The following is a 24,230-nucleotide window of genomic DNA, read 5'->3' on the forward strand; positions in this document are numbered from 1 at the left end:
TAATACTAATTCTTTAATATTTCAAATAATATATTACAATTTATCATAGTACAAAGAAAATAATTATGAACAGACCGTACATAATTAGTGCCTAAAACATTCCTAAAGAGCAACAGTAAAAAAAAGTAAACTAAAAACAAGAATATATGTCCCACTTGCATGATAAAAAAAAATAGTGAAGAATTAGTTTCAGATTTTTGTAAATACTTTAAATATGATTTCGAGGTTTGTTTAAACCCTAATTCAGCATATTAAACAGGTTTATTAAACAGTTACTTTCATAATAAACAAAACAACATCTATCAGAAATCAAAACTTAAACCTGATGGAGGGACAGATACACAGACCAGAAAACATGAGTTTTTTTTACTATCTGTCATCAAAATTGTATCTATTACAAAAAAGTTTATCACAATTCAATCGAAGGTTAACAAAAAGTAGTCCTTCTCAATAAGACTAATATTGAGTGCATGAGGAATATAATTCTAACCAGTCTTAAAAGATTTAACAAAAGCAAAACAAAAAGGACAATATACTTTATACACATAATATTGAAATAACAAACAGTATACATAAACATAGTCATTAAAAAATGTCTATCATTAGCTGGAGGCCATATTGCTTTTATTCTTCCTTAGTCATAACAATATTTGGAAATCAGGTATGTTTTCCCCATCACTTATGCACAGTGACAGGTAATGCAAACAGTAATCTTAATAAAATTATGACTCAATTAGGACACAATTGCTTTTAAAATTGAAATGGATAAATTAATTGATGTACTTTATTCCTAAATCAACTAACACTGTTACCATATCCATTGTTTTCTCAAAAGTGATGGATATTTTAAGATGAAAGATGAGAATCAGATCAACAAGTTGGGAAAATAAATAAAAAACAGATACATACAAATAGTTATAAAATATTGTGTCTATGCTGCTTATTTGTTTCTTCTCCAGGAACATCGAAATAGGAGAAGTGACCTAGGTATTAATAGTTCATTATTATACATAATGCCACCTCTACAATGCAGAAAATCTTTGCAGTTTTGACACAGTATGGTGCATGGCAAACAATTTCTTTGTTTAACGACTGATATGTTTTTGTTTATAAAAAGGATGCTTTAAATCTTACCAGTACTTATTTTAAAGAACTTTTGCCTTCCTATATATTGATACAATACTGGCTATGCTATCATAAGAAAGTTTGTACCAAAAATGAATTGCTATATTGTATATATGAGATCATTCTAAGAAAGCCGAGGTTTGAGATTTTGCACATTTCCAAGCTGCCGATATAAGTTTAGTAAATCCAGTATCTTTAGGTTTCTCTAGTCCTCGCATCACTCTTTGTTTCATCACAGATATAAATTCTTTATTACTCAGCTGGCCATCATCTAAAAATAAATAACAAATTTTAATATTCCAAAATCTATAAATTTATTAAAGCTTTAAATAATACATGTAGTGTACTTAAATTCATCTTCCTATTAAGTAGATTGTAACTTGGATAAAGAGATTATTGACTTTTTTTATTCAAAGGATATTTTTTCGTATTTCATTAAAAGTGTAAATACAGATCACAAAAAGATCCAATCCATTTATACAAAATATTGTTAAATTTAAAGTATACAATCGAAGAGTATTAAGGTCCAAAAATTCCAAAAGGTTTGACCAAATACCATAATTCATCCAATAACCAAAGTTTTAAGTTGCTATAGAATCAGGTGGTAAATCAATAGGATTGGATTTAAAAGTATATAATGAGTAAGCAGTACAACATTCCAACCATATGCCAAATATATGCAATGTAAATCTCTTCTCCATAGATGCCAACCCTTAAAATTAATAGGGTAGACTAAAAAGATTTAATCAACCAATTACAAGTACAGGTTATATTTACCAATTTCTTAAAAAATGATTGCAAAAATATAAACAATTCTTTTTCATAAAGTCATAATCAGTACTAAAATGTAGTCTGTTTTAAGGGGAAACATATTGAAAAGGACTGGTGCAAGAAGTGACCAAATTACTATATGTACCACTGCATTTCACATTGGATTGTTGCAAAGTTTTTGAACCAGTTAACTATTAGTTTAAAGGTGGTACTTCCATCATTTTGTTGAAATGCAAGAAACCAATAATGGAGAAGGCCTCAGATATTATCTCTTCCTCACCCTTCCATGTCATAAATATAACAAGTGACATGAGAAAAAGAAGTACTTTTTTCAATTCTATAAAAACAAAATACTCACTATTTTCATCAAATAATGTAAAAACAAGGTCTACTAAATGTTCTGACAAATCAACATGGGCCACTGTTTTAGCTACATGTACCAAGGTTTCTAAAAAAGAAATACAAACTTCTACATTTAAAACCATAGCTACATATTTCAATTTAAGGAGTTTTTTTTATCTATTTTATGTGCTTAGGTTTAAACATTTTGAAAGAATTCATTCAGTAATATTTCAGAGGATAAAAAGAGATAAATGCACATTTTTTTTTCAATTTTCAGTTGAAGTTCAATGAATCAGAGTTGTATACAAAATTTAAGAAAACTGTTTCACAACCCATTTATTGTAACTTGACCATAAATGGTGAATCTGCAACAAATATTTTTCAATCATATGTTAAAAATGTTATATTACCTTGATCAATTGATACACCTGCTAGATGATAAAAACTTAAAGCTGTATCAACATCATTTACACTCTTAAGGAACTTCCAAAAACTCACATACTCTTCAAAGGTAACTCCCTGTAAGATAAGAAAAAATAATACAATATACTAAATATGTATCAAAGAAATCTCCAAGAGGATCATTACAGGTGAGCATAATTTTACACGAAAAAAAAACCCCAAAACATTGAAAGAAAATTTCAATTACTGTATAGAGAATTATTATAACATATCAATGTAACTACATGTATTAGTTTGCTCATTGGACATGTTAATGTATTGTATATATCAATTACTATAGAAACTGGAATTCTATACCACAGAATTTGTTTGACTTGTTTATCTATTTTTAGCATACTGTATTTAACAAAGAAGTATTGTTTTTTTTTTATATTTTGTCATGGTACAGTGAAAGGTCAGAATTTTGCATAAATAAAACTATAGGTACAGTATTTATACATGCATATATGTATCATACCTTTGGATCGTCCTTGAACTTCTTTTTTACCCTTTTAATCATCCTGGACTTTTTGCTGTCTGGATATCCTGCGTAGGTAAGAAGTATAGAGGCAAAATCTTTCTCTGATATAGATCCATCTTTCTCATATCTAGGATCATATCTGGCAAACTGAAATTTACAACATTGTTTTTACTTTGCAAACCACCATTTTATTATAAAATTAACTTGAAGAATAATTAATATAGATAATAAATGTCTTTTTTTCAAACAGAAGGTTGTTTGTCAGCTAAAACCTCATAGAAAGGCAACTGCCCTGTTCTGTTCAAATCAGTGTTTACATAACAGTTCAATTCATGTCCTCTTTGAGTTTAACTATATATGACTAAAATAAAGAATTGGTGGCAAATGTAACATGCATTTAAGGATGAGAACATGTTAAAGTGGTATCACTATGAACTCTTCTTTGAATTAGATGAAATTGCAAAGTCCTTTCTTTAAATTAAATTAAAAAAGGGGACCACCTCTTAAAATCGAAAGGGGGTAGGCTTTTAAAAGAAGGTGGTCGGCGGCACACCCGGCTTAAATGCCAAATGGAAAACACTGTTAATATACTAATCATCCTGCAAACATTATTCTGACTAAAAGCCAACCAGTCTTTTCTCTCACTTTAAGATGATGCAATCTTAGAAAAGAAGTCTCATCCAAAACAAAATACTCCCTGTAGCAGATTTGTTATGGATGAGTATGGACCTGAAAACACTGCAAACCATATATACTAACCTCAATCCTTAAAACTTCTTTAGAAACTTCTGCTTGAAAATCTAAGAACTCTTTGACTGTTAATTTCTTTTCTCCATTTTGTCCAAAGAAGTAGGTCATTAATGCTGAGCTGTAGTCCTTCATTACACTCCCTGTTACAGCATGATCCCTGTGTCGACTTCCCATGGTGGTCTGTGCTCGTACTATCTCTTGTACCTGTATATAATACAAACATCAATGACATGCCTGTGAAACAATGACTTCACATAAAAAAAAATCTCTATAGTTTGCAAAATTGTAAATATAGACAATGCAATATCTCATAGGAACTCCCTTTACGGCTATCACTGTGCTATTTTTTACTAGGAAGTTTCATACCAATTATATCCTAGAATAAAACATTTATATGCACTTTATTTCATTTAAAGGTCAAAACAAAGAGTCTATTTTCAACATTTAAATGCCCCAAACTTCTAAGAATTTAAACTTACTGTGGATTCATTTATTTTCGTGGGTTCCAATGTTCGTGGATTCAGGGAAACTTACACAATTGCGGATATTTAATTTCGTGGTTTTACCGAAGTCTGCATACACGCCTACGTAAAATTTGTCATTCTTTTAACATTTAATTTTGTGGTTTGCCTGTACCAAAGAAATCCACGAAAATTAGTATCCCACGGATAATAATGAATGCACAGTATCCTAAAATTCTGTACTACCCTCTTTTCACTATGGGTCTTCTCAGAATTTAATTATGCTGCTGTATATATGTATGTTCCAGACGGTATGAGTATTTGGTCTGTACCCGTTTGGTCTGGACCATATGCATACTTTTTCAAAATACTCATACGGTCGAACCGTACTCTGCGTACGCGTACAGTCTGATTAATATCATTAAGAAGTTGCTTAAGTTTATAAGTTTAAAACAAATGCATGTAACAGATCAACATAACTTAACTCTCAAATTAATATGGAAAAGTTCAATTGTAATTGAAATAAAAACTTGATTTTTTAATACATGTATTCAAAAAAATCACGCTAATTAAATCATTTAATATCTTGTTTTTAGCATGTTGATCAGTTATGATACATTAATTGAATGATGATCATTGAAATCGATGATATCCTAGTAAACGTAATGTGGGAGGACAATTGTTTAGAATATTAGAAACTTTACAAAAACTGCAAATGCAAAGAAACATGAATGAACTGCAACCATGTAAATGTAAAAAATATTACATTACTTGTGGTAGCAAGTGTCACCTTGGGAGAGAGTACCAAATAGGATTCAGATATACAATTAAACAAATATTCTAACATGACGTCCTTCAAACGCTTTGAGTACACACCCGTGGTAAAATATGAATATATTGCATTGGCTGTTCCGATCGTACTCCCACGTCATATGTTGTTTTATGAATGAAGTACCCGACGTCATAGAATGATGACGTTATAATTTAAGCATTTTACGGGAAAATACACGCTTTTGATACCGAAAATCATCACAACAAGGAAACGTAAACAAACGATGCTAAAATGTGGTATCAGCCCATTTTTTTTATATACATAGAAGACATATAAGAAGTTATCATTTAAATTCATCCAAATCTATCTTAATAAGTTTTGTGAATAGTTTGAGCATGTCACTTATTCTGTTTGCTCCGTTTTTTTACGCCAATCTAAATGTGCGTTAATTTATGGGAACGGCAAATAATGGCCTCTACCTAGAGCGCGTCGATCCAAAAAAAATGCCATATTTGTCATATTAGAATCGAAATAATTCATGTGGGCTTGAATATATCTAGATTTTACCACTGGTTGTCCCTTTATGCCGATATTTTACCCCTCGCTATCGCTCAGGGTAAAATATTTGTCATAAAGGGCCAACCCGTGGTAAAATAACGATATATTCAAGCCCCCATGAATTATTTCTTAATTCAATTTCAATTGTTCATTTGTTTATTTGTTCATTTTATCCATCTAATTGTAATAATAACAATTTATAAAAATAAAAATAAAGATTGTGATAAATGTTTGTTTACCTTTTAACCCATTAACAATAACATGTATGGTCAGCTCGTACATGTATGGTTGGACCATACGAGTATATGTATACGGTCTGGACCTTATGCGTACGGTCCAAAAACTCATACGGTCTGGAACATGTATATATACTTGTAAAATTCCCCAATCATGTCTCTATGAGATGAAACATAGAGATCATATCTGGGAACCAGTATGTAAACAAAACAAAATATCTATGAGTTATATATTTCCCCAAAAGAGGTGTGGTTTAATTTAAATGTTACCTTGTCAAACTCTCCTCTATCAACATCACCATCTCCATTCAAATCAAACATTTTAAAAGCAATCTGAAAATTTCTTGGGGGAGCTGTAATAAACAAGATATAACATGATTGTATAAAATGTATTCTGCTAAAATTGTATTCTCTATCGATAGCACATGTATGTCTTTGTATTCTGATTTGATTTTCTGTTTTAACGCCACTTCTAAGCACCACTTTTGGGCTATTTCATGCCTTGGAAGCCTGAGTGCCCGGAGAAAACCAAAAATCTTTGATAAGTAAACTGACAATCCTAGTTAGACTTAGGGCTTAAACTCACAACCTTAGTGTTGACTGGTTGGTGTTTACAGTAATAGCTACTTATACCACTTGGCCAATAAGGCCCGTGTCTTTTTATTCTGCATTGGTAGTCTGAATTTTGACATTCATTGTATTGTCTTTTAGTAGTTAATTTTCTTAAATTCATGGGATTCTATATATATTCGATAGGTGATATGTTTTCCAACATGCAGAGATCTCTTGATTGCATTCTATGCATGTATTCTGGCTAAAAGTGTATAGAGACCCACTGATGATTTTATAAATTTTTAAAATTTTCAAAATATAAGCTTTGTTTCAACTTATGATTATAAATGACTTACTTGACAACACTGTTAGAAGGAAAATGTAGTCAGAAAAAGAAATAAGTCCACTTTCTCCCAACCTGTGAAAAATGCTATCTTCTCCTAACTCTGTATCCACATGCTTTCCACGCTGGAGAATATAAATATAAAACAGTGAATACATATATATGTCTTACCCTGATAAATATACATATCAATATTAATAAAACTTACCTATTTTTTTTCTTTCTAAAAATGATGAATTTCTGTAGATTAAATAGATCATCAATAAGGATTAATCACTCAGAATTTTCTTAATGGTCCTAATTTCATATACGGTATTTAAATAAAAAATATGTGGTTTTTTTTTTAAATTTGTTAAAAGTTTTTGTTTTTTAAGTAACACAGCAAGGATATATCTGATGATAATTGTGTTTAATAACCATGACTTCTAACAGAAATCATAACATATAACTTATACAATGATTGCTAAAATAATTGGCCATGTACACCCTTTTTTAGATTTTTATTAATGTTATATTTTTTTCTTTTCAGCACTAGTGGTAGCTATGTTTTGGTGGTGAATAAGGGTTAAAAAAAAATTAAAACGATAGTAAGAGCAGTTTTAGATAAAGTTGAGAAACAATTGGCATTTTACAGGAGTTTTCACAATTTTTCTCTTACTTTTTATCAAATGATCTAATAAATGTTGGCACCCATGTTTTTGACTTGTGGTCTTCAGCCACAGATCTCAGAAAAGAACAATGCTGTGTATTTGACAGCTTTATGGTCAACATAAGGTTATACCATTCGTATGAAATTCAGAGTGCAATCCTACATGTCTTAGTGTTTTTTAGTAGAAAATAAGAATTACTGCTACTTACTGTGCATCTATTTTATAATGACGTGCATTCAGAAAATATCGCCATCATTCATGGATCAACACAATTAATTTTAGCAAATAATTGAAATTGTATATATATATTCATTGTTCCCTGCAGATGCACATAATTTTTACAAATTAAGCACAATTATTTTTTTGAGGGTTCTTGTTAACTTATCATGCTATCCTACAAAAAAATAAGTTCAGCACTTTTCCAAGACCTTGCTGATTTTTGCGCTGTTTTTATGTTATTTATATGTTTTTATATTCGGTCAAAAGCTCCTTAGAGCTGGTGTTGCTTATTTGTACTTATGCCGAATCAAAATAAAGTTTTCTGATCTTATCTTATGATTTAAAACTTGTCCCAGACATTACTGATACAAACTTCATCATAATATGTAGACCTGAGTGTAATTACCATGCAATTTTCCATATAATTTTAATTTTCAAGAGACATAACTCCTTTTTAAAAAGTTGTTTGACTCTGTTTTACATAAGAATTGAATGCTTCTTTTTGTAAATTTATTAGGGTGTAAAAGCGTTGACCAATGTACATTTTGTATGAAGCGCAAAAAGAAGCATTTAATACTTATAATTACATTTTTTAGCTGGGATCATGAAAACAGGATTTACATCAAGTTCTTATTTAATTTACCTGTGCACTTTATTATCGGACCTCATGTCATCATGAATGATAAGTTTTATTGTGTAATGCAATTGCTTACAGAATAACATGTGATGTGCAGTTAGCCAATCAGAATAATGTATTATAATGAAACATACATCTAATGTAATTATTAACTTGTATAGAGATTTTCTAAATAAACTCTTGATATAAATTTCATATAAATATTGAAAGAATTTTACATGATGAGCATATCAAAGAACTGGGTTGATTTGAGGACAAAGATATATAACTTTAATCTACTTTTACTAAAATATGGGGTAATCCATGAATGTGGGATTTTCCAAGCTTTAATTAGGCAGAGAAATTGAGCTATTACTATCTGAGATTTGGATAATTCTACATCATAATTAACACGAATGAAAAATTTTCAATGGATGTTTGGCAAACAACTTTCAATCAATCAAAAAAGTGGACTGTAACATGATAAAAAATAAATATAAAAAAATGATATTTTCTAATTACTTCCCCACATAAAGTTTCATTAACATATTCTATAAAATATTTCTATATAATTTAATGTTTCTAATCAGGTATTGTCATTGAATAAGGCTCCCCTTCCAAATCATTTTCAGGGAATAGACCAAAAACAAACAGAATTTGTGTAAATTTTCATAAAATTATCATAATAAAGGCGGAGAATCAGGTCTCTTCTTGAAAGGGCAATTACTCACTTCTACATACACTTATACTCCGTTCACACTATGCATTTTTAAACCAGGTTTCGACCCGAATTAATTAATCAGGATTAAATTCCAATAGTGTGAACACGTTAAACTGGGGCGAACCCGGATTAAAATTACCACTCATCTGAGGTGGAGTTAATGTGGGGCGAACCTGGATTAGTTACCCCACATTCTAGTGTGAACGCAAAGTGGAGTTAATGTGGGGTTGTTGCCATAGCGTTAAGTGACGTTTTCTGCCGTCTGTGATTGACAATACAGAATATAGATATGGATGCCGAACAAAATTCTTCAAAAAAGAGAGGTCTAACCTGAAGTGACCAGGAGACGAAGGCTTTACTTTCAACGTGGGGAGAAGGGAAAGATCAGCCAGAACTGGACAATTCAACAAGAAACACCCATGTATTTTCTTCAATTATAAGAACAATGGGTGGCTTGGGGTATCTTCGTACGGCGCCGAAATGCAGACAAAGAATTAAAACTCTTAAAAGAAACTACTTTAATGCAAAGAACAGCAACAAATTGTTGTGAGTGGAAATGGCAGAGACGTTGTTTTCAAGATGTTGCGCATTCGTGTCTATTTTTGTTGAAGGGGAAAAACCCAAAGTGGGGTAATTCTTTTTCAAGTGTGAACCGGTGTAATTAATTCGGAATAACTAACCCGGGTTCGACCCGGTTTAGATTTCATAGTGTGAACACGGTATTATACTTACAGTCATAGTTTTAAGAATCATTTTGTATTTTACATTCTTAAACAAACTGTCACAGATCTCAGAAAAGATCAATGCTGTGTATTTGACAGCTTTATGGTCAACATAAGGTTATACCATTCGTATGAAATTCAGAGTGCAATCCTACATGTCTTATTGTTGTTTAGTAGAAAATAAGAATTACTGCTACTTACTGTGCATCTATTTTATAATGATGTGCATTCAGAAAATATCGCCATCATTCATGGATCAACACAATTAATTTTAGCAAATAATTGAAATTATATATATTCATTGTTCCCTGCAGATGCACATAATCTTTTTACAAATTAAGCACAATTATTTTTTTGAGGGTTCTTGTTAACTTATCATGCTATCCTACACAAAATAAGTTCAGCACTTTTCCAAGACCTTGCTGATTTTTGCGCTGTTTTAATGTTATTTATATGTTTTTATATTCGTTCAAAAGCTCATTAGAGCTGGTGTTGCTTATTTGTACTTATGCCGAATCAAAATAAAGTTTTCTTATCTTGTCTTATGATTTAAAACCTGTCCCAGAAATAACTGATACAAATTTCATCATGATATGTAGATTGAGTGTAATTACCATGCAATTTTCCATATAATTTTAATTTTCAAGGGACATAACTCCTTTTTAAAAAGTTGTTTGACTCTGTTTTACTTAAGAATTGAATGCTTCTTTTTGTAAATTTATTAGGGTGTAAAAGCGTTGACCGAAGTACATTTTGTATGAAGCGCAAAAAGAAGCATTCAATACTTATAATTACATTTTTTAGCTGGGATCATGAAAACAAGATTTACATCAAGTTTTTATTTAATTTACCTGTGCACTTTATTATCGGACCTCGTGTCATCATGAATGATAAGTTTTATTGTGTAATGCAATTGCTTACAGAATAACATGTGATGTGCAGTTAGCCAATCAGAATAATGTATTATAATGAAACATACATCTAATGTAATTATTAACTTGTATAGAGATTTTCTAAATAAACTCTTGATATAAATTTCATATAAATATTAAAAGAATTTTACATGATGAGCATATCAAAGAACTGTGTTGATTTGAGGACAAAGATATATAACTTTAATCTACTTTTACTAAAATATGGGGTTAATCCATGAATGTGGGATTTTCCAAGCTTTAATTAGGCAGAGAAATTGAGCCATTACTATTTGAGATTTGGATAATTCTGCATCATACTTATGTAACATGAATGAAAAATTTCCAATGGATTTTTGGCAAACAACTTTCAATCAATCAAAAAAGTGGACTGTAACATGATTAAAAAAAAATAAAAAAAAATGATATTTTCTATTTACTTCCCAACATAAAGTCTCATTAACATATTCTATAAAATATTTGTATACTATTTAATGTTTCTAATCAGGTGTTGTCGTAGAATAAGACTCCCCTTCCAAGTCATTTTCAGGAATAGGCCAAAAACAAACAGAATTTGTTTAAATTCTCATAAAATTATTATAACAAAGGCAGAGAAACAGGTATCCTCTTGAAAGGGTAATTACTCACTTCTACATACACTTATACTTACAGTCATAGTTTTAAGAATCATTTTGTTAAAGACAGCTATTTTACATTCTTAAACAAACTGTCAAGAAATTTAACTTTACTTAGGTAGGGCACAATTTCAACATCAATTTTGGGAAAAAAAACGTGTAATAAAAAAAATTATTTTAGGATTCTTCAATATCAATGCATGTTATTGCTATTATGGTGGCTGAAATAAAACATGCAACAATGCATGCATGTTAAGTAATGCATGTTTTTTTAGTATATTTAAATCAATGCACAGTCTTTTCATTTTTATTTTCAAATTCAATCAGGCCACATTCAAGAAACAAGAGATGAATTGAATCAAATCACAGTCACTGAAAGGGATATATTTCTGAAAATAAGTTATTATTCAAAATAGTGAAAATTTATTATCAGTTGTAATAACAGTTTTTTAAGCAAAGTAACAAGCAAAAAGCAGTCAACTGAATTAGGAAAAAGGAGGGTTTCAATAATCCATGCTAAAAAAATGCCTATTAAATTTCTACCTAGAAAAAATAGACTATAGAAATTTTACAATACCAAAAGATTTTATCAAAGAAGAATTACTATACTATATTATTGACTACATAAAACTTACAATGTAAAAAAAATATCTACTACAATTTACCTTTTTCATTTTGCTCATCTACAAAAAAACTTTGAACTTAAAACACCTCACAACATCTAATATATATATATATATAATTCAAAAAAATATCTTTTAATGAAAAAAAACACAAAGTAAAGAATGATATTTTTTTAAAGATTTAGCATTAGATAATAAAATCTGTTCTAAAATTCAAAAGATGAAAAATATGTAAAAATGGATTATCAAAAATCCTCAAGAAATGTTAGTAAAATAGTATGCCACTCACCAACGTTCTGAAATCATCCTTCTATTGATGTTAAACAAAGCACATTATTCAACATTCTTTTTTAATTCATATACAATATGATAATATGTAGCAACAAACATCTACACAAGTCAGCCAAACAAAGTCAACCTAATCTTTCTATTGCTAGCCAATGTTTACAATCAGGAAGGGGAGATAACCCCTTACCAATGATTAGCAAATATGGCCTATGACTATCAATGCTGCATTAAAGCCTAAAAATTTACATCTACATTATACTACACAGCCTATAACCAGTTAAGTCAGAGTCAGCCCACACAGAATTATTTAGCAAGTTCTGCTTGAACTGCTCAAGTCACACGAAGAAAGCTCAACTCTACATACTACTCTTGGATCCTGTAAGATTACAGAGTATACAAATATATATATACAAACTGTAGTATACAAATATATATATATACAAACTATAGTATACAAATATATATATATACAAACTAACTATAAAATCATGCACAAACTGACTAAATGTTTCATTTAGTTCTATGGTTGTTGGTCACATTACAGGAATAGATCCAGCGGCTTTAAGTTATCTCAAATTAACCCAAATTAGGTGAAAAACTTTGCCCTGAATTCATTCCAGCCATTAATCAAAGGGGGGTCCCAACAACCCAGGAGAAACAAGTGAAACTGCGAGCTACTGCTCATTGATGATACCCTGTCGCAAGTGGATAATATTAATAGTGTAAAAATATGCAAGTGTTCAGTTAACAGGAAGTTGTCGAGTGATGAATCTGAAAACGCATCACACGGTAAAGCTGACTTATATAAATCCTGAAACCAAATTTCAGAAATCCTTGTATTGTAGTTCCTGAGAAAAATGTGACGAAAATTTTCAACTTGGCTATCATGTGTAAAATCATACAAGTGTTCGGTAAACAGGAAGTTTTCAAGTGATCAATCTCAAAACACATCACACAGTATAGCTGACTTAGATAAACCCTGAAACCAAATTTCAGAAATCCTTGTATTGTAGTTCCTGAGAAAAATGCGACGCAAAATATTTATGGGACGGACGGACTGACTGACGGACTGACAGAAGGACAGACAGAGGTAAAACAGTATACCCCCCTTTTTTAAAGCGGGGGTATAAAAAACTTAGGTCTTCTTTCAAATGCATTGATTGTAAAACAAAACAACATGTGGATTACTATAAGAAAAAAAACTTATGTACAATGAATGGGTCTCCCTTTTTCACTAGACACTGGCCGACTTTTATTGTTTATGAAAGAACTTTAACCTTTTTGCATATGGTATATCCTAGTATCGATGAGCTGAAGTGGCACAGACAAACACAAACCATTTAGCAATTGTACACGCATACATCCTCATGCTTTACATTATACAGGCCAACATCTACCGTATTTATTAGTACAGACACTTATCATCAATCTAATAATTGTATGTGTTAAGGGCATACAATACAGTTTTGATCCCATATTTACAGTTTGATGAAAATTTCCATATAGTCTATCTTTTGCCTGATTAAATCAAATATCTAATAAAAAATATAACTTCATGTGCTACCTTTTGAGTTAATGAGGTCGAAATTTTGTATATTTGCTCAAAATTTGGATGTGTGGCCGTATTTTCCCTTATGAAAGAAAGTCATAACTTTTTTGTTTTAAAAGATAAACACAAATTGGTTTTTTTTGTTAAATAATTTGCAATATCTGTATTTTAAAAGTATCCTAAAAACTTATGCATTTTTTATTCAAAAATAACTCAAATTTGTCAAATGGTTATGAATTGAGAAAAAAAAGTAATGTTTTGCTGTATATTTATCAACATTAAAAAATTTGCTCTATTTACAGTTTTAAAAACTTGGTTCACATAATTTACCTGCAAAATGAAACAAAATTTCGTTTTAAAAGATAGGGGTCCATGCACTTGTTTTCAAATTAAATAAGTTTGAATGATAAAAATCAGTCAAAAAATGCATCTTTTCCCAGTACATGTATGTCACAGTTTGATGTCGTGAAAATAACATTTTACGTTAGCACATCATTAACTCCCCTGTAATTGATCGTATGCCCTTAACATAAATCTGTTTGAGATAACCATGGTAAAATAGAACAGACTTAAATATCAACCATCTTCAATGGTTCAGGCAGATACCAACCATCTAATCTTACAATGGAATAACCAGATATCAACCAGTTAGAAATAGTACATAAAGATATTATTCTGCTTAAAAGGGAACAGATAGAAATTAACCATATTAGCCAGATATAAATGATACAGACAGATACCAACAATCTTCCACAGGTACATGTCAACTATTCTGGAGTGTTATAAGAAGATATCAACCCACTTAAAATAGTTCAGGGAGATATCATAGATTTTACTTTGACAGATATCATCCAGTTTGATGTGGTACAGGAAGATATCAACCGGCTTACAATAGTCCAGGCAGATATCTTCTATTTTGATGTGGTATAGGATATCAGCTCACCAAAAATGGTACAGGCATATAAAACAGCCTTTAGTGGCCAAAGAGGAGAAAACTTAATTGTTCATGTAACCTTTAGGGTCGCAGGTATTTAACTAATACAAATGAAGGTCAAAAGATATGAAACTCAAATATAAATCTGTAACCACTTTGTAAGCAATTTTATAGCAAATATCACTTGAATATCAATAATCTTTTAATCAACAGTACTACCATTTGCATGTTTTAGCTCATATGTTAAATATAACATTAAAACAGGTGATGGCAAAGGCTCACACTGTTCAATTAGACAAAGTGACCCAAAATGATGAAATATTCAAGCAAAATAAGAAAAATAAGAAAAGGGAATTAAGCAGGACAGTAACTTAATCTTTAAAAAACATCTAGGCATCTGCACCTTAGTTGTTTTATATACCAACCAACTGTGAACAATATGTCAAAGAAACAACAATATAAAAAAAAACTAAAGCAGTATAGTGTGTGTATGAATAATACTAGATTAAAGAAATTAAATAAGAAGTATTAAATTTATTTTTTATTTTTTTAATGATAATCTTAATAAGTTTTATCTAGAATTAAAGTAATTTCTTCTCTGACAAAAAGTGACAATCATTTCCTATGAAATCCAAAAAACATCCATTCCCACTTAAATTTCATTTTTTTGTTCTTCAATTGATATGTTTTATTATAAATACAAGGACAGATCTTTATTTTCTACAATTTGTATGTATGATACTTAATCTTTGAAAAAAACATTATTAATGAAAATCTTATTATTTATCTTGTATCAAACAATTGAAGATAATTTGTAGACAAATGACTGCTTCAAAGAACTGTTTATGCCTGACAAGGCTGATATGTATAACAAATACAACATATCACCAGATAAATACCATTTGTTTATCTTGCAACCTTTAGTCACTATAGTCTATAAAATATTTTTTTTCTAAAAGACAAAGCCGTAGAAAGGTTGTGATTGATTTAATTTCAATTAAAGTTGTTTCCCTTTTGTCACCATTTGATGGTCTATGTGACAAATTCAGTTCATAAATCAGTCAACTTCAACTGACCACTATTAAATTAAATCAATAATAAAAATGTCTTTTTCCCTTGCTTGATTCATCACTAATTTCTAGTAAGGATCTTTTATTTGACCTGTTGGAACCACATGTTTCAAATAAGAAAATCCACCATTAACCCCTAAAAAATTGCAGTCAAGGGAGATAACTCAATTTCATATTAATCTTTCTATCAAATTATCTTTTTACCACTGACTATGTAATGATGCTAATTTAAATAATTTACCTGTGGGTCATACTTCATAAACTGATCCAAGCCTAAACCTAAAACAAAAACAATATTAACTTTACAGGATGAAGACATTAAAAGTTTTTTTTAAAATTGTATTGAAATTTGTTTATTGTTGAAAACTGTCTTTTTTCTTCTGCTGTATGTCTTTTATATGTTGTGTTACATTGGCCTATACACCACATTTTATTGAAACTGATATGAGCCAGCCCTAACTATCTACTTTTTTTTTGTGTCAGACTGTATTGGAACCAACCATCTGGTTCTTATAAGAAATTACAGAGATAATTTTATAACTGTGAAATTGTGATGAGATTTGCAAAACAATCCTTACAATTTTACACTATTAGTATACAGCATTTTTTGAAATCACAATAATTCATCACTATTATTCAGCAATTACAATTATAAATGAAAGCAAAAATTTCAGAATTTACACAAATCAACAAATTACGTAATAATATAAGATTTTGAACTTTTACAATAATTGCTACCTACCTTCTGGTTGTTTCATTCCTGGAGTAATAGATCTAACAAAGTCTTCTGGTGTCATATATACATCTGATGCTCCATTGTGATTTACCTTCAGTGTAGCAAAGTAACGGAAAATTTTGTCTGGAGTAGAGTATGCTCGGATACGATTTTCATATTCAATAACCTACAATTACAGTACAATCATTCAATGAACTAAATATATTCATTTTTCAACTTTTATAAGTGAGAAATTCACAGGATAAAAAAGCTACTGTCATATGCTTTTAAAAGTAATTACTGAACCATGAAAATAAGGTCAAGTACAACTGACATTTGATAGAAGGAAAATATGAGGCATAGTGCATCTGTATACAAATGTATGAAGTATGAAGCATTCAGGTCTTTTACCTTTTCAAATTTTAAGCTTATTACAAATACATGTAGTTAACATTGTCCCCACTGCCAGATTAACAGTACTTTTGGCTTTAAACTGACCTTTAAAATATGTATGTCTTGGTAATAGATATAAAATCAATTTGAACCTGGATGCAGTATGTATCCTAATACAGAGAAAATAAACCAATCTGTGTGAGATCTAGAGCTTTAATGAGGATGAGAAAGTTTAGAATGCGTTGGACAGTTTACCCTTCTATCTCTAAAACCAATTTTCTGTGTCTTCTTCCGTTTGCCTTCCTCTACTTCATCAGAATCACCTTTATCAACTTCTTTTGATGAGGCTTCAACTTTCAACCATTCTTCTAATTTAGTTGGTCTGAAAATATCTTAAAGTTTTATACATGGAGCAATAGAATGTTTATTCCTAGATAAAAGAAAAATCTGACTATTTATCAAAACAGCATTCTGTACTGAATTTTTTGGTCTTCTCTGTATTAAGACTAGTCCTTTAATATAAGACTCTGCAGGTTCATATCATTTAAATTCAATGTTTTTAATCGGATTTTTTTTACTATCAATGTTGAACCTGCAGAGTCTTATATTATAGGACTACATTTAGACTTACATTAATATTGCAGTACCAATAATAGATTTCAAAAATATGATATCATCAAATATCTTAAATAATAATGAAAAAATACCTGACATTCATTGTTTATATCCAAATTATAAAAGAGGGACGAAAGATACCAACATGACGAAAGGGACAGTCAAACTCATAAATCTAAAACAAACTGACAACGCCATGGCTAAAAACTAAAAAGACAAACAGAAAAACAATAGCACACATGACACTACATAGAAAACAAAAGAATAAACAATACGAACCCCAACAAAAACTAGGGGTGATCTCAGGTGCTCCGGAAGGGTAAGCAGATCCTGCTCCACATGCGGCACCCGTCGTGTTGCTTATGTGATTACAAATCCGGTAAATAGTCCAACTCGGTAGGTCAAATATAATATGTATGCATATAACAATAAGTGTTTCCTTTTTCCATTTTCATGAATTGAGTATAGAGACCAGGTAATCTTATAAATTCTATTATTGAACATGGACAAGAAATCTTAAAGAGTTTACTATTGAATATTTACCCTCCAAATAACACAAAACACAATGATCCTGCAACCATCATATGGGTCAACCACTTTAATTTGGACCATGACCTTATTTTTTTATGACCAAAGTCAGAATAACCCGCTGGTTTTTCAGCTTTCTCCGGTCTTACAGCCTCAGAGTGTACACAGCAGGAAGGTTGAATCCTCCATGTCAAATGATTGTTATTATTTCGGTACGGATAAATACATCTGAAGGATGAAGTCTTTGTATTATATACAACACCAATAGTTTTTCTTTGGGTTAAATTCACCAAGCCTTTCACAGTTAATCCTGTCGATCTGTACATTTTCTGAAATAGCATAAAGTATGAAAAATTTAATACTACATATAACCTTGAAATAAAAGACAGTAAATTAACTAAAGGTTGAAATACGAAGAGTGGATTAAGTCTAAATTATTTGTTTTAGGCCACACTTGAAAATATTTTGGTTTGCCCAAACCCTACCAAAAGGTTGAGACAGTGGGTAGGTAGGTAGACATTTTTTTTCAAAAAAAGAAATTGAAGTATCAGATGTTTAGTCTTCATGCCTATTTGATTAAAAAAAAACTTCTTCAAATCAGGACAATAAAAGAATTTAATAGGCAGCTTTTTTCTGGGTAGGTAGCGTTTGGACAAACAAACCTATTATTTATTATGGCCTAAAAGGAGCTCATTAATTATAATAATTTTTATTATAATTCCACACTAAATTACTCAAATAAGCTTTAAAAAAAAAGATTGCATTCAACCAGTCCCTCTATTACATTTTCTGAACGTTCTGTGTACAAGTGAGTTGTCTACCTTTATCAAGTTTGAAAATATATTATTGTTTAATGAATTTTATAAGGAGTAAAAGTCATTTCTCCCCCCCCCCATTTCATATCTTATAAATAAATATATGTATGCCATTTTGTACCTCATGGAAAGTTTATACATGTATGTACAATTTAGGCCATTTACTATATACAGGTATGCCACTTCTGACTTTATGGAAGATTTATATATTTTTTTTTTTCATACTTTATTGAAAACTTTCACATTTGTTATTTTGATACAGAAAGTATATATTACCATGATAACAAGATATAATAATCCTACTGTACAAAAATTAAAAATTCATAGTTTTCACCACCTTCAATCATGAACAAGCATTATGAGCGTTTTTCATGACATGGCAATACATAGTCCACTATAGGTTAAAAATTTATTGTTTTTAAACAAAATTCTTACTTATATTGTTTGCTGGTGTCAAACCTATTTGCAATGCTTGAGTAAACACTTTTACAATCAAAGCAAGCCAGTCAACCAAACCTTTGTCTTGCTAGGCTACTAGCATTATGTAAAGACTTAGAGCTGAAAGATTTTTTTTTTATACCAGAGATTTGGCAAATGTCCTTTCATTTGATTTTATTTGTGGTTGTAACTTGTTATTACTTATTTTTTTTTATTTAATAAGGCCACCCCAATTTTATTCCTTGTCTGACAGACCTGCCAGCATACTAAACAGATTTTTTTTTTTTTAATATTCCTACTCTCTGCATCAGGGAAAGTAAATAATCATGTCTATTTTCATTGCCTTTTTTTTTGGTAAACATAATAAAATAAAATAGCAATCGCCAAATCATTTTAGTCAAGGTCAAATCAAGATAAAGTTGTACATGTATGTGCTAATAAAGACTCCTTTTAGCAAAACTATCCATATCCGCAGCATTGTTATGGACCTGTCCAATGTATATTTGTATAAATATTTATCTTCTTGATGATCATTTACGCTATAACCTGGTCTGATAAGGTTGGCTCAGGTAAAACTAATTATCAGTTATTGTGTTATACTAACTGACCTGATCAACAACTTGACAGTTTTAACCAACATTTATAATGAAAATATCCAAATTAACACACTGCGGGATCAAATATTAATGGACAGCTGCAAAATACTTTAAAGGCATTGCAGTACCGCAACGTCATATCAGTATGCGTAGAACGTGCAACTTGATCGACATTATTTATTTCACATTCAACGTGTTTTTACTTTTTTATTTGACGGTCAGTCGTGCAAGATGGGTGCCTCGTTCAGCGTGTTCTGCTTATTTAATTTAACATGCATCGTGATTTTCTAAGTCTTATTTTGCGTGCTCATTTTTTTTTAATAAAATTCAAACACTTGGCAGGGATCGTCAAGAAATACTTTTTTTTAAAAGCTGTAAACCAATTATATCATAAATGTGTAAACTAAATCAGAACTATCAAGTAAAACAAAGAGTTTATATAAACAAGAAGACAGTGACTCAGTCATAAAAGGTTCGTATAAAAGTATTAATTTTTTGTGCAAGGTTCATTACAGAAATTATTTCACGTTCAACGTGAAATTATGCCTTAATTCACGTTTTTTTCATGCAAGCACCCCCCTTTAACACCCTCTTGTACTAATGAACTCAAAATCGTTCAATTTTTTTGATGTCATGATTTAAATTATTTGTTTTAGGCCACACTTGAAAATATTTTGGTTTGCCCAAACCCTACCAAAAGGTTGAGACAGTGGGTAGGTAGGTAGACATTTTTTTTCAAAAAAAGAAATTGAAGTATCAGATGTTTAGTCTTCATGCCTATTTGATTAAAAAAAAACTTCTTCAAATCAGGACAATAAAAGAATTTAATAGGCAGCTTTTTTCTGGGTAGGTAGCGTTTGGACAAACAAACCTATTATTTATTATGGCCTAAAAGGAGCTCATTAATTATAATAATTTTTATTATAATTCCACACTAAATTACTCAAATAAGCTTTAAAAAAAAAGATTGCATTCAACCAGTCCCTCTATTACATTTTCTGAACGTTCTGTGTACAAGTGAGTTGTCTACCTTTATCAAGTTTGAAAATATATTATTGTTTAATGAATTTTATAAGGAGTAAAAGTCATTTCTCCCCCCCCCCCCCCCCATTTCATATCTTATAAATAAATATATGTATGCCATTTTGTACCTCATGGAAAGTTTATACATGTATGTACAATTTAGGCCATTTACTATATACAGGTATGCCACTTCTGACTTTATGGAAGATTTATATATTTTTTTTTTTCATACTTTATTGAAAACTTTCACATTTGTTATTTTGATACAGAAAGTATATATTACCATGATAACAAGATATAATAATCCTACTGTACAAAAATTAAAAATTCATAGTTTTCACCACCTTCAATCATGAACAAGCATTATGAGCGTTTTTCATGACATGGCAATACATAGTCCACTATAGGTTAAAAATTTATTGTTTTTAAACAAAATTCTTACTTATATTGTTTGCTGGTGTCAAACCTATTTGCAATGCTTGAGTAAACACTTTTACAATCAAAGCAAGCCAGTCAACCAAACCTTTGTCTTGCTAGGCTACTAGCATTATGTAAAGACTTAGAGCTGAAAGATTTTTTTTTTATACCAGAGATTTGGCAAATGTCCTTTCATTTGATTTTATTTGTGGTTGTAACTTGTTATTACTTATTTTTTTTTATTTAATAAGGCCACCCCAATTTTATTCCTTGTCTGACAGACCTGCCAGCATACTAAACAGATTTTTTTTTTTTTAATATTCCTACTCTCTGCATCAGGGAAAGTAAATAATCATGTCTATTTTCATTGCCTTTTTTTTTGGTAAACATAATAAAATAAAATAGCAATCGCCAAATCATTTTAGTCAAGGTCAAATCAAGATAAAGTTGTACATGTATGTGCTAATAAAGACTCCTTTTAGCAAAACTATCCATATCCGCAGCATTGTTATGGACCTGTCCAATGTATATTTGTATAAATATTTATCTTCTTGATGATCATTTACGCTATAACCTGGTCTGATAAGGTTGGCTCAGGTAAAACTAATTATCAGTTATTGTGTTATACTAACTGACCTGATCAACAACTTGACAGTTTTAACCAACATTTATAATGAAAATATCCAAATTAACACACTGCGGGATCAAATATTAATGGACAGCTGCAAAATACTTTAAAGGCATTGCAGTACCGCAACGTCATATCAGTATGCGTAGAACGTGCAACTTGATCGACATTATTTATTTCACATTCAACGTGTTTTTACTTTTTTATTTGACGGTCAGTCGTGCAAGATGGGTGCCTCGTTCAGCGTGTTCTGCTTATTTAATTTAACATGCATCGTGATTTTCTAAGTCTTATTTTGCGTGCTCATTTTTTTTTAATAAAATTCAAACACTTGGCAGGGATCGTCAAGAAATACTTTTTTTTAAAAGCTGTAAACCAATTATATCATAAATGTGTAAACTAAATCAGAACTATCAAGTAAAAAAAAGAGTTTATATAAACAAGAAGACAGTGACTCAGTCATAAAAGGTTCGTATAAAAGTATTAATTTTTTGTGCAAGGTTCATTACAGAAATTATTTCACGTTCAACGTGAAATTATGCCTTAATTCACGTTTTTTTCATGCAAGCACCCCCCTTTAACACCCTCTTGTACTAATGAACTCAAAATCGTTCAATTTTTTTGATGTCATGATTTGAATTCCCGCATCTGCGCAGAAATCTACAATGTTCTTCCTTTTTCTGGTCTCGTTGGTATGAAACTTTAAGTAAAATAAATATTTATCAGTTTAATATAATAAAATAGGAAGGAACGCAATACCAGGAAGAAACGCAATACCAATTTCTTTTTAATATTTCCTTGATACGAAAAATATGATACATTACATATGACGTCAGAACTTAAGTAATGTCACAAATATAAAATCCCTAACAACAGAACCAAAATCGGAAACGTTACAGTATTTCCGTTTCTTTTTTTAACAAATATTTAAGTTACAAAAAAATAATTCATATGGGGATGAAGTCCCCAATTACGGTAGAAAAATCAATAAAAAAAGAAAAAAAAAAAAATTGGGAAAATTTCCCGAATTTTTCATTGTACCAATGAACTCAACATCGTTAACTTTTTTTTTCAGATCTAGTTCCTGTTCCGGTTTTCCCGCATTTGCGCAGAAATCTGTCTTGTTTGCATGAGACTGAGAAAAAATTATATTGATCTAGTAAAATATAAGATTGGAACTCAATAAAATTTTAATATGATAATTGTTTGATTTGAAAAAAAAACGTTACCTGATGGAAGGGTTTCTTTTGTTTACATTGAATATGACGTCATAACTTAAAGAACGTCACAGCTTAATCCCTAACAACAGAACCAAAATCGGGAACGTAACGGTATTTCTGTATCCTATATTAATATGTTTGAAGTCAAAAAAAATATACATACAGAATTCGTCCCCATTCACAGGTTATGCCTGCCTCATATTACAGACTCCGTCCCCATTTACAGGTAATGCCTGCCTTGTAATAGTTAGTCTGGAAAGGACTGAAAAAACCTCTTCTTTATATATGATCATATATGCATAATTTATATGATGCAGAAAAACCACAGTCGCCTGAAGATTTCATAATTATAGCGAAAAAATGGGGGAAATAAAATATTTTTTGTGGTATTATAGAATAATAGAGCTCTATTATTCTTTTAAATACCTGAAGATTTCATAATTATAGCGAAAAAATGGGGGAAATAAAATATTTTTTGTGGTATTATAGAATAATAGAGCTCTATTATTCTATATAATACCTGAAGATTTCATAATTATAGCGAAAAAATGGGGGAAATAAAATATTTTTTTTTATTTCCCCCATTTTTTCGCTATAATTATGAAATCTTCAGGCAAAAATGGGGGAAATAAAATATTTTTTGTGGTATAATAGAATAATAGAGCTCTATTATTCTATATAATACCACAAAAAATATTTTATTTCCCCCATTTTTTCGCTATAATTATGAAATCTTCAGGCGACTGTGAGAAAAACAAACTTAATCAAGGATTTGTATAGTAAGAATATTACGTTGACAATAGTGTATCGAATTATTTACTCCATATTGAATCTTGTATGATTTGAAGGACATTTTTAAAACAGAAGAAGTTTGCACACAAATATTGCAGCCTTACTTTCAGTCAGGAGCTCCTTCAGAGCTTCGCAGGCATTCTCAAATTTCAATCCTAGCCAAGCCCAGGGCAATGTTTTGATCAATCTGTGTTTATTGGCAACTACAAAGGGAGTTAAATTATTGTATCTTCAAAAGCGTTTAGACGATCCAATTTTTGCTGTTCTCGCGATATCCGAT

General features: G+C 30.4%; 1 protein-coding gene across 6 annotated transcripts; it reads right to left on the reverse strand.

Moving 5' to 3' along the window:
• Positions 1 to 24,195, reverse strand: LOC134725740 (calcium uptake protein 1, mitochondrial-like). 6 transcript variants are annotated; one of them, XM_063589788.1, is made up of 15 exons: positions 24,055 to 24,114; positions 23,322 to 23,420; positions 18,037 to 18,350; positions 17,134 to 17,260; positions 16,513 to 16,672; positions 16,012 to 16,049; positions 12,219 to 12,239; positions 11,972 to 11,989; positions 6,846 to 6,957; positions 6,208 to 6,290; positions 3,920 to 4,114; positions 3,158 to 3,307; positions 2,649 to 2,757; positions 2,255 to 2,344; positions 1 to 1,396 (listed from the first exon to the last, which is right to left on the reverse strand). In XM_063589788.1, the coding sequence occupies exons 2-15, from the start codon at positions 23,334 to 23,336 to the stop codon at positions 1,245 to 1,247; spliced, it is 1,584 nt and encodes a 527-aa protein (XP_063445858.1). In that variant the 5' UTR covers positions 23,337 to 23,420; positions 24,055 to 24,114; the 3' UTR covers positions 1 to 1,244. The 6 variants fall into 6 exon arrangements, with proteins under 6 accessions (XP_063445858.1, XP_063445859.1, XP_063445861.1 ...); XM_063589789.1 differs by lacking the exon at positions 23,322 to 23,420 and having other exon boundaries at positions 24,055 to 24,195; XM_063589791.1 differs by lacking the exon at positions 12,219 to 12,239.
• Positions 24,196 to 24,230: the final 35 nt, after the last annotated feature.

The sequence above is a fragment of the Mytilus trossulus genome, chromosome 7, assembly GCF_036588685.1.
Source record: "Mytilus trossulus isolate FHL-02 chromosome 7, PNRI_Mtr1.1.1.hap1, whole genome shotgun sequence".
Classification (NCBI taxonomy): domain Eukaryota; kingdom Metazoa; phylum Mollusca; class Bivalvia; order Mytilida; family Mytilidae; genus Mytilus; species Mytilus trossulus.